This window comes from Marmota flaviventris, chromosome 6 (assembly GCF_047511675.1).
Source record: "Marmota flaviventris isolate mMarFla1 chromosome 6, mMarFla1.hap1, whole genome shotgun sequence".
NCBI lineage: Eukaryota > Metazoa > Chordata > Mammalia > Rodentia > Sciuridae > Marmota > Marmota flaviventris.
In genome coordinates, this window is record NC_092503.1 from 28527665 (window position 1) to 28539858 (window position 12194).

The 12194-nt window shown below is 36.9% G+C and overlaps 1 protein-coding gene across 2 annotated transcripts in view; it reads right to left on the reverse strand.

Annotated features, from left to right (window-relative positions):
• The window catches only part of Pde7b (phosphodiesterase 7B), a 318242-nt gene that overhangs the window by 35385 nt on the left and 270663 nt on the right, over positions 1-12194 (reverse strand). For both annotated transcript variants that reach the window (XM_027938495.2, XM_027938494.2), the window contains 5 exons: positions 9351-9502; positions 7074-7137; positions 4877-4972; positions 2760-2860; positions 1416-1547 (listed from right to left, as the gene is read on the reverse strand). In XM_027938495.2, the coding sequence (XP_027794296.1) occupies positions 1416-1547; positions 2760-2860; positions 4877-4972; positions 7074-7137; positions 9351-9502 (545 nt within the window). The remainder of the gene's footprint in view (positions 1-1415; positions 1548-2759; positions 2861-4876; positions 4973-7073; positions 7138-9350; positions 9503-12194) is intronic.

The window sequence follows — 12194 nt, forward strand, 5'->3', positions numbered from 1 at the left end:
CACTATTAATAAAATTCTACATTTATTTTCTTGTTTTTATGTCTTTAACATCTGTCATATTTCTTTCTGACATCCTGTCTAAATGAGAATTCATTCTGTGTTTTTAAAAATACTGCATGTGAAAGCACAGCTTTGTAACTCCTATTTTTATGTCAATAGCAGTGAATATTCTCTTAAATTTCACTGATATGATATACTTGATAATGAGAAATTAGAATTATGAAAGTACATACATGATATGGGAAGCGATCAAGCATCAGAATTTGTTGATTGATTTTTCTTGTCTATAACAGACATTTGAAAAAGTCAATGTTGACAGGAATGGAAAATCTGCATGTGGGTTCTCAGGATAGTCGTTCATTTTTTTCTCCATAGTCAAATGTCTGTTTTCTTAAGCAATAAATTTAGCTTCTGAGAAAAATTAGTTTTAGTTTTGCATTTCTCTTTGTTTAATTTTCAGCTCATCATGGAAGGCTTTCTTAGTCCTACCATTCTGCTCCTGGACCTGGCCATGTCAATCCCAGTGCCAGGTGCTGGCCGACAGCTCAAGGGGGCCCAGCATTGAAGGACATGCCAGGTGGACCCTAAGCCTTGGAATGCCAGTTCCTACTTTTGCCCAAAGCCAATCAACTGGATGAAGAGTGACTTTTCTCTATGTTACAATAGTGTTTCATTGGAAATACATGCATCCTTAAGCTGCAGAATTTTGTTTAATATAGCTGTTCTATGAAGATCTGTCAGCACTCAATTTTTTTTTCAACACTCAGTTTTTTTCCCCCAAAGATCTACTAACATTGAGATAAATGACCCAGTAATATGAAATGATGAAGATATCAGAAGAACCACACTGAAAACTTTGAGAGTAATTCAATTCTGATATAGGATTTAATATCTGATACGATATCATAGGTAAATATTCTTAAGCCAGTCAGTTCATGCTGTGGAACTGTTTTATAACAACAAAGTCTATCTTTTGTCTTTGGTAACAAATCTTTGACTAGAGGTCAATAAAGTTCAGAAATGGTTCCAGAGACTCAAGTTCAAATTGGGATTATACCTAGGAGATAACTATGGAAGCCCTGTAAGAACTGGCTTCAGCTGTTCATTCTGAACAAGGCAGCCTCCATAGGTGCAGATATACTCGGACCATGATAAATTAGGTTCAGGGATCCTGTTCAGCTTAAGACAATCAGTTTGGAACAAACTGAATTCCTTGACTATCTTTGTAAATCAATTTAATCTCCCTTGGGGTATATATTGGACCTATTTCAAACTTATGTTCTTTGGATGTGGTCTCCATCCCTGAGACTGGCCTTGAATGAAGGCTGTCTCCAAGGGTAAGATTCAGCCTCATTCCCTGGGCCCAAGGCTATTATTGATCATACTGTGTCTGGCTCCACATTGGGCTCACTTACCTGATACAGGTTGGCAAGATGGTGGTTAGTTTTGATCAAAAATGGCTGGTTCACCCCTGGGTGGTCAACATCATGTGCTGCTGCAGCAAGTAGTCCAAGCATGATGTCCAGAGGTGTGAGGAAGCTGGCCAACTGTTAAAAAGTCAAATTTGGAGACTGACTATTATGCTTGTACAAATAGGGTGGCATTGTTTTTGGATAAATCAAACAGAATGAATCAGTCTTATCAGCCAGATCTTTATCCTGTGAGGTATTCAATGAGATGACATGCACCTGAAATTGCAGGGAAAAAAAGGGCTACGTGGACAATAATTGAGGAAGCTCAAATTGTGCAGAGCATTCAGGTATTCTCTTTTTGCTTCTACCACTGTGTTTTGTTTTGCTTCTGTAATGGCTTGGTTTATTGGCAGCATTGCTACCTGGTGGGCAGGGAGGAGGCAAGGAAGAGACTAAAATGAGCCTTGCTCCTAGAGAAAGCAGTAAATGAAGGAAATAGTTGAAGACAAGATGATGGACACCCTAAAAGAATCATTTGTATATTTCAAGTAATATATCTTTACCATTTGTTTGAAAGAAATTGGCTGAATTGCCAAATTTGCATGCTTCTTCATTGTGCAACACAGAGGGGAGGGATATGTGAGAGTCTTTAGTTTTTTTGTTTAGCTAGAAAAATAAGAAGGAGAATGGGAATCCAGTACTTAAAAAAATGCAATTGTATGATTTATTACAACTTTTAAATTTCTTACAGATTAAAAAGTGAAATCATTAATGTCTTTGGGATATTTTACAGGTGTGAGGCATTTACCCAGCTTTATCCCAAGAATGCTTATTTGGTATCTGCATATTTAGTGGTTGACGTTAAAGCACATGTATATTTAGTGGCTTGTTGAAAGTGATTGAACTAAACCGTTAGACTGAAATATCATTTTCCAAAAACATCAAGAAAGTTCATCTTATACATTTTATCAAAAAACTAAATTTTACATAGTGATGCATTATCTAGATTTTGGGTAATGAACATTATTATAATGCTTTCAATTTTTAACTTTTCATTGGTTTATTGCATCACAGCATGCTTGCTGAGAGGTCTTTGGTGTTCACAGGTTTTCTTGGGCCCTGAATTCAGGATATCTAGTTGGCTCATTAACAAATGAAAGGAAACTTCAGAAAATTTAATTCCTTTTCATGAATATTAAAAGATTTCAAAGTTGATACCTTGACTTCATTGTATTCATATTGTGAATGACTCCTAACCTAGCTGTTCAGAAATGCTGGGTAATTTAGAGTTTGGGTAGTTTACTTGGCATTCCAGATGGCTGAAGGGGCAGCTGGGACTTGCTTTACCTTTGGCTCTTTCAGGTAGCAGTGCATGGCCTGGGTGACATCAGCTGCATGAACAGCATTGTGATACGGGTTTTGGCCGTGGTAATCCTCTTGAACCATGACTAGGAGGTAAACAGATAACTCAGTCAGCTAAAATCAAAACAAGAATGGCTTCCTCCATCAGAATTATTAAAGGTGCTTTTTGCTTAAAAATATTAGTGCCTCCAAAATGTGTAGTGTGGGGATCCTTTGAAAATGAACGTGGTTTGCAAGCCTGGCAGTTCTACTGAGTTGTTTATAGTGTAGAGGAGGGGGGAAATAGGATTTGCGAGGCCCTTGGGATTTCTCACCTCCTTCATAAATCACCCCTTTCTGGCATTCATGAAGGCTCTCATTCATAGGAAAAATAAATATGTAGGAAAAGGACAACTTTCTTTCACACCATAGTTTATTTAAGTTTGCTGCCCTTTATGAATAATATGCCATAAATGGAGCTTCCTTTCAGAGCCCTGGTGGCATTGGACTTCCTAATATCTAACAATTGTGTTACCGCTTGAATAACAAATACAGACCAAGCAAATTGGGGGCTTCTTCATGTAGAAATTCAAAGTACTGCATTGATTCAATACCTCCTTGGAGATATTTCTCCCTTATTCAAGGAAGCTATCCTCTTCCATGCCCTCCAATCTAATGCCAGGCTTAGAATGCTCTGGAACCAAATCAAATAATAGACAAGGCAATTTTAATTTGTTGTTACAGAAGCCATTAGTCTGCTGCATCTGATAACCAAAGTGATTCTTAAGATGAAATGCAGTCAGAATGTATATACTTTCCAGATTTGCAAAGCATTCTCTCTGGCTGTGCATTCTGGTATTAATTTGGTTGTCAAAACTTTTATTTATTTATTTATTTTTGTACATGTTCTGGGCACATAAATATATCTAAAGAATCTGTATCTCCCTTTTTAGATAGATTAAAATTATTTGGCTCCATTCATGCCCACTACTTTGCTCAATCGATTTAAAATACAACCAGTCAGAGGTTATTTATATTTCTGGAAAGGAGCTATTTTGTGGCTTATTTCAAATATTTCTGTTATACCTCATATACCTTTTATTCATCGGGGTTGTTTATAATCATATTTAAACCATGGTGCCATCACTTATTATCTATAGAGGGCACATTACTTGACCACAATTTCCTCCTCTATAGAATGGGGATAATAATAGCTCTGAGCTCAAGGTGTTGCTGTAAGAGTCAATGTGTTAATACAGCAGGTCCTTGGAAGAGGTCTCAGAAGATGGAAGCACCTTGGAAGGCTGGCTGTTGAGGCTGCCATTATTTTACTCTAGATGGCATTTAGTCAGCTTCCAAACTCAACATGCAACCATGTGACAAGTCAAAGCCAGAAACACATGAAGTGTGTTTCAGAGGAAAGCCATCTGTGATTAGAAATCTGCCCTGGATAATTCACTGACCGATAAATAAGAATATGTACAAAGTGAGGCTGCTTTTTGGTAAAGGTGGTGGCAGGGTTGAGTGGACATATGAAGGGCTTTCAAGTTGGATGGACTTAGAAGTCAACTGATCTTCCACTTTCTAGCCATTGGCCTTGGGAAAGAAATAAATCTCACTGTACATCTTCTTAACCATGAACCAAATAGGGACAGTAATGAAAAATAATTTCTAACTTTTGGATTTGTTCAAATGGCTAGAGGTAATTACCTAACAATTAATTACCTAACAAATAATTACCCATAGTGGGTGCTACATAAATAGTCATAATTTTTTTAAAGCCTTTTTAAAATCGTCAGCAACTCATCTCCTGATTAGAATTTTTTGTGGTATACACGACAGGGGTTTTGATAACACATGAGCAGATTAAAATCATCTTTGACAGCTATATGTTTTTCATGGTTTTCTTTGCAGATTCTTAATCTCTAGTAAATGTAACTAACGAGGTAAACAATTTCTCAATGACTTGAGATAGGTAAACTATATTTAAAATAAAGATTATTTAAGATAAATTTGAGGCCTTTATTCACCGTGTTGTGGTTCTTACCACTTTATATTACAGTATTATGCACTGTCATTATTCATGGGAATGGGAGGTAGGAATGTGGAAAGAATAGACTTACCTAAAAACCTGTGTAAAGTCACCATGTCCAACTTGAAATGGTGAATGAGTCCATGGGTGTTGAAGAGGTGGCACAGCAGTGTTACCAGGCTGTTTCCTAGAGAACAGTCACCTGCTTTTAACTTATTTTTATCACTACTACATGCAAAATTGATCCTAAGATCCAAGGTCTATATAATCATGTTTCTTTGTTAGAATCATTTTGCCCCTTTGGATTTGAAATTATTCAAGTATATTAGATATTATCACTGTGATTTGGTCCTAGGTTTTCTCTTATTATACAAATAAAATTTAGCTCAGACCTTCCCCCTTATACCAAAGACAATGAAAATATTAAAAGAAGGACTATGCCTAATGAAGTGTGGGGTACATACAAATGTGTGTGTATCTTTTTAAAAACACAGTTGGTGGCCACTTGAAGTGTGCCTGAAGTCACTTCTAATTGATGCTTACATTCACAGAGGAATCTAAACCATCAAAATGCTTAGCAGTCACAGCTTATTCTTCCTACGGAACATCACCCCAGAGGGATTTGGCTATATTTTAGAACTCAAGCCAGCAGAGATGCAAAATTGAACCTATAATAACATAAACATTCAAGAAATACTGCTTAATAATAATGATTTTGAACTTTAAAAGCATTAGTTTATTTAAGAATTTGAAATGGACCAAGAAGATGCCTGCGTATCTTAAATGGAAAATTAGGTGTTGCCTAAGCCCCTCTTCCAGGGTACCCCATTCAATGGGTCTCTGCAAATTTTATTGTCTTTCAGTTATTTCAAAACTCTCACGTTAGAGATAATTGATAGCATTGCAACTGTTTCTTGTTCATAAATTTACAAATGAAATTAGTCCTGTCAAAACTGATTTTCTCCTCCCAAACTCCCCCACGCCAGTTATTTGTAAATTATTTTCAGCATTTCTCATTACATTTATGTCTGTAGTTCTCTGAAATCAGTCTCTCTCTCCCTCTCCCTCTCCCTCTCCCCCTCCCTCCCTCCCCCCCCCCCTCTCGATGGGGGTCTCTCTATGTTGCTCACACTGATGGGGGGAGGATTCTCTATGTTGTGTCCAGGTTGGTCTCAAACACCCAGGCTCAAAGGATCCTGCCTCAGCCTCCCAAGTATCTGGGACTACAGGTGTGCATCATCGTGCCCAGCTGAAGTCTCCTTTTGAATTAGTTGTAACATCTTACTGGATCTCTTAATTAGTTGAGTAAAATAAAACCTTTGATGTGCATTCATTTCCTATTTCTATGGCAGTCTTGATTATATTCTTTTAAACAAATTCCATTTTAAAAAGTTCCTTTTATTCACAGTTAATTTAATTTTCTAGTATCCATTTTCAGTTGATTTGAGCAAAGTCAAATGCTAGATTGTGGGAAGCATCCCTATATGGTCTATCCCCTTTCCACAGTGCAAGGGTCTGTTTCATGACTTTAGGCTACATCTCTCTTGGTTGCACAGTGTTTTCTAAATAAAAAAATAGTGAGAAAACCATCTGCAATGACTTCAAGCCCAAGTTTGGTAGATGATAGGACATAGCAACATCAGCATTAACTGTGATGATTTTCACTGCCTCCCTAAGCTTATCATCATTTTTTTTTAAATGGGCAGTTGAAAACACAATAGGATTTTAAGGAAGACCATTAAAGGCACAAATATTTAAGAAATGAAACCATTGGGAATGTTTACTTTCTCTTTAGATGCAGCCTTAACATCTACATTTTCTGCTTAGCCACTGTTTTCTTGGGAGGACACCAACATGTTTGGACAACACCTGCAATGCGACAGATTCTGCTTACCTAGAAACACTGCAAGGGCCTCTCTCTAGGAGGGTCAGCACTGATGAGAGGTGCCTTTGTGCTTCCAGTTTTCATCAACTAACAATGAACTTCCTACTTCTGGATGTGGCCAAAGTGTTCCGCAAGGAAAGAATCTAATCTGTGGTTTCCTAATTCCTTTGGGATCATCAAGGTCAGAAGGAAACTGTCCTAAGATTCTAGGCTAAATTCAGTCCTTATTCTTCAACTGAATTAATTTTCCCATGCCCTGATCTTTCTGGAGTGGCTGTAGATTTATGAAAGTGAGGAAAGAAGGGAAAAAGAATAACAGTGTTTAAAAATAAAATTTGTTTCTCATGAAATGAATCCCACTTTATGGTGTGTATTTTAGTGAGAATTCTTTTGGGTAGCTTACCATTTGTCAAGCGATCAAACAAGAAAATGTCAAAGTCCCACATTCCCACTTTGGAGAGCATATGCTGAAAAGGCAAACAGAAAATAGCACCAAATGAATCACATCGAGACTCAAACATTTACTTCGAAACACAGTGAATTAAACAACTAAAAAGTTAGAAATAGCACATTACTCTCTATGTGCAACTGGCTTGGAGTAAATCAAATCTCACTTTACCCACTAATGACAACTCAAGGGACAGGCTGTGGAGTTAAAAACCACCTGGTTCAATGATAGCCATGTCTCTTTCTGGCTGTGGGATGTGGGTCACATTTCCTTAACTTCTCTGTGTCTCCCTTTCTGCATTTGAAAAATGTGGCAGATAATTCTCTTTCAGAGGGTTGTCATGAGGCTCAAGTACAGTCACACTGTGCTTGGAACACTGCTCATTCATAATGAATACCTGTGTTGGCGTGTAAAACTGAAGTTCAGCGAATTGTCTACATCACAAACACTATGCATTGAAGGTAAGAGGTTTACAACACAGTTTTTAAAAATGAAAGTATTTGCTGAGCACATTATTTCGCTCAATGTGGACTGAATGTGAAATTAACCATTGTACAGGAAAGTTTGGGTAATTGAATGTATTGCATAATTTAAAGGCCTATTTCAATGCAGACTTATTCTATTTTTCTTTTTAAAAATAACACATGCTTGAAATTTCATGGTGACACAAAAACTGTTGATTCTGTCCTTAGTATAGTTCTGAAACTATACTCATCTCTCTTCCCAGACCCCTGACTCATGTAAGGATCAACTCCCCGTCCTTTACCTGCCCCTGAATGGCTTCCCCAGTGTCCCACAGCAAAATCCAAATACCTCACAAAGCCACTAACACCTTTATGATGTATCATAAAATTGAAGGGATTTTTGAGGTCTAGATTGAGTGAACTTTATAAAAAATCACATGATACCATAGGCAGACCTAGCACTTGACCTCTGATACCTGAATTTATGGTTTACTATTCTTTCTACATCTCAATGTCACCCTTTTTGAGATGTGGCTGTTCTGAGAATGGAATTCCCCAAGAGTACTCTGTCACTGATGCTCCAGTGCTGGGGTGCTTTGTCTAGCTTTCTCTTCAACCAACCAACTATCCAACCATTAACCAACCAAATAATTAACAACGAACTGACCCACAGACAAACACATACATACATACAGGTGTTCACTCAATTTCAGTCCATTTTTTTTTCTTTGTAGAACTAATATTGAGAATGGTTTTTCTGGTATTATTTGCTGCTCATTTTTCAATAATACATGTTAATCATTATTAATTCTTTCTTTCTTTTTTCTTTTTTTTGGTACTGGGGATTGAACCCAGGGGTGCTTCACCACTGAGTGACATTGTCAGCCCTTTTTAATATTTTATTTGCAAACAGGATCTCTTTGAGTTACTTAGGTCCTAAGTTGCTTAGGGTCTCTCTGAGTTGCTGAAGTTGGCTTTGAACTCACGATCCTCCCACCCCAGTCTCCAGAGCTGCTGGGATTATAGGCATGTGCCACCATGCTGGGTTAATAATATAGATTTCATAAGAGTATATAGCTAATATAATAGAGCAAGTAAGGTATTAAATTCCTTTGGCAATTTAGGCTTATTTTTGTTTCTAGATTGTCATTAGTTTTTACCTCAGTCAGATCAATGTAGAGCAAAAATAGTTAGTTATTAAAAATTATTTGAATGAACTAAAAACAATAAAAGGGATAATGCACCAAGTTAATACCCTAATGTGGAATTGAGAGTGGTTAATTATTGAGTTATTTTCAGTGTCATTATTACAAGAGATAATTAAATGGATTAGAAAATTTAGTAATTCCCTCATTAGTAATCTAGCAGTCCAAAATTCTACTTAGTGTTGTGTGAATATTTTTTTTGCACATTTACAAGAATGAAAATAGCTAATGTGTCAAGCATGAGAATACTAAGCATATAAACATGTTTTACCTTGGGGCTAGGGGTGCAGCTCAGAGGTGAGGTATGTACTTAGCTCACATGAACACCACTAGAAAACAGCATGTTTTAACCCGCGATGCTGGCATTGCTCCTAAGAGTTGAGGGTTCCTATTACTTTCATTTTATAATTGATGGGAAAGTCCAGATGTGTTGAGTAACTAACCTAGAGTCACAGAGCTCCTCTGAAGCAGAGGAGGACTTTCTCACCCCCAGGTACTATTAGCTGAGACAGAGGCTGTTGGCTCTGACCCACTGCAGGTAGTCAGAGGGGTAACCAGCTTACCCGTGCTTGTCCAAGGTAGTCTTCATCCAGCAGGTGGAGGGGGGCTTGTGGTATGATTCCACGAAGCAGCCTCGATGCATGGAAGTATCTTTGGAAACTTAACAGTCGTTTCACCTTTTTCTTGGTGCCAATTTCCCCTGAGTGTGTTGTATCTATGGAATCAAATACAGAAGTTCATATATTTAAAAAAGAGCCTATTTTCTCCATTATGTAAAAATATAATGTACAGAAAATACTCAATACTTTGAGGGCTAAATTGAATTAAATATGGTCTATTTAACTCTACATTTGAAATTCTAGATCATAAATAATATTTTATATGTATGGCATTTATTAAAATGTCAAGATGTTTCTGAATGTACTTTTGGAAAACATGAAATTCATGAATTAAAGACTTTTGTTGTTGTTGTTGATGCTGGTATGTTTAGTAAGTGAAATTCACATACTTCTGCATACATTTGAAATGGAAGTTTTGCTTTTTCTTCCTGCTACATTGGAACTGAGGCTCAAAAATATAGATCAAGTTCTCACCCTATTCTCTCTCCAGTCTGATGAACCCCTTCACTTAAATTAGAAGAGCCATGAGAAAAATGTTTCTTAATGTCCCTGGAATATCTTTAGCACAGAAATCAATAATCTCAGAGCTAAAGTGATCTAAATGCCCCTTCAAGAAGCAAAGAGGATGCTTGCTTTTCTAATGGAGTGTATCCTCTTCTATTGGTCACTATAAATATCTGGCAGTAGAGATATTTTAATACTCTTGTCATGTGTACCTCTCCAAACTTGACTGTCAACATCATGACGATCGTCCAGAAAGGTGCCAGGCATGTAATTTGAATATCTGTCAAGATAGTTCTTACCTCAGCGGAAATTCTGAGTCACTCTAAGGCCACCTAAGTGACATCTACTGCCAATTTTGGATGTAGAGTCAATTTAACACTCTTGTAGGAAAATGTACAGCTCATATATAAGCTGATTTTGGTTTGTGTCATACCTTCTCCCATCTCTTCTTTTGCTCTATGGAGCTCAAAATTATAACAAATGCCAGAAACAGAGGAAACGATGGCACTCCCTAATGGCAGTGAATGACCAACATTGATTCATTATGTAGGTTGTATCATGCATGCAAATACATGATTCAGAGATGGCAAGACCTACTCTTCTCAGGAACTGCTACCTGAATGAAATTAATTTTTATTTTAAAATGAATCTAGAGACCAAGAAAAGAGGCAGATATGTACACAAAGAAGTAAGTAGAGTACCACTGAAGTTGTGTTTAGGCACACATCAGTATTAAAAATGGTAGACATGGGCTTCATTCTGCGGGTGGCTTTTCACTCATTTCCATGAGTTTATTAAATCAAAGTACAGAATAAAGTGGTTTGTTCTTTTATTTAAAAAATTGAGTGCCTGTGTTCAGTGTGGATGGAGAGGAGAGAAAAGGGGAGAGTGAGAGATGAAGTCTTAGATCAAAGGAGATCATGAAGATGATATATTTTATTAGCCTTTCTGTGGAGCCATGGCAAAGTTTTATGCAGAAAAGTGGTAAGAACAGTCTTATGTTTAAACAGGCCATCCTGGCTTCTGTGTTGAGGACTGATTTAAGAAAAGGTTTGATGCAGAAAGATCTATTACTTGACATAATACAGGAGAAATGGCCGCTTGGACAATGGTGGTGGCAGTGGAGAGAAATGGAGTTCCTTGGAAGCCCAGTGAGGAAATACAACAAGGATCCAGGTGTGGTCCTAAGTTTCTAATGATGCTAGTTCATCAGGTATGATGAGGACTGAGAGCTGACCATGAATTATATACTTAAAAAGAGCATGTTTTATTGCATCCCTACAAGCAACAACTCTCTGGTAACAATAAGCACATCTACACCCAGATTTTGTTTTTTAAATATGATTTCTCACTAAGAGCGATCAGACTGCATTGGTAAAGTGGCCATTTTTAGGACTGGAACAGCAAATGGACAAGGTGAACTGTAACATCTTGTTATACCAGAAAAAAAGGGATACCTTAAAAATGCCGCAATTATTTAAAAATAACAGAGGAAACAAATTTTAAGAGGCTCCTCTGAGCAAATATGGGAATATTAGAGTCACAAAATAAATAAGGAAGAACATGTTATAAATCATTGACTGAAATAAGAACTAACAAGTCCATAGAGATAGTAAGCAAGAAAGTGAATAAATAAGAAGGGAAAGCTCTTTTTTTGCAAAGAGTGCCAACTGAAAAGTGTAGAAGAAATAATAGAGCTGGAAAATTGCCATTTTGCAGACATTATAGTAATAACTGAATCAGGCCAGAATCCTTAATGGCTACTAAAGTTATTAAGGGAAATTTAAAAAGCAGTAGGATAATTACATAATGTCAAAGCATCTCCCTGCAATGACTTATTAATTAGAGAGGAAAAAATAGTCACTTTATAGTGGACAAATGTAGAAGGGGCACCAATCTTTTACAAAGTATTCAACAGTCACCAATAATGGGAGAAAGTGACATTATGCACTTCCTGATGTGAAACACTAAAGAAACATCAAGGATAGAGTGTTCCTGCCCCAAATGTACATCTAACCCCAATAAAGAGGAAACATCAGAAAAACCAGGTTGAAGAAACTCTACAAAACAATTGGTTTGTACTCTTATAAAAATGTCAATGTCATGAAACATAATGATAGTGTCAGGTATTATTTCAGAATAATGGATAACAGATTATTTCAGAATAATGGATAATAGTGTACTAAATGTGATGTGTGATCCTGAATTGGAGCCTGGATCAGAGAAAAATGTTCATGAAAGACATTTTAGGATAAGTTGTGAAGTTTAAATATAGACTTATGC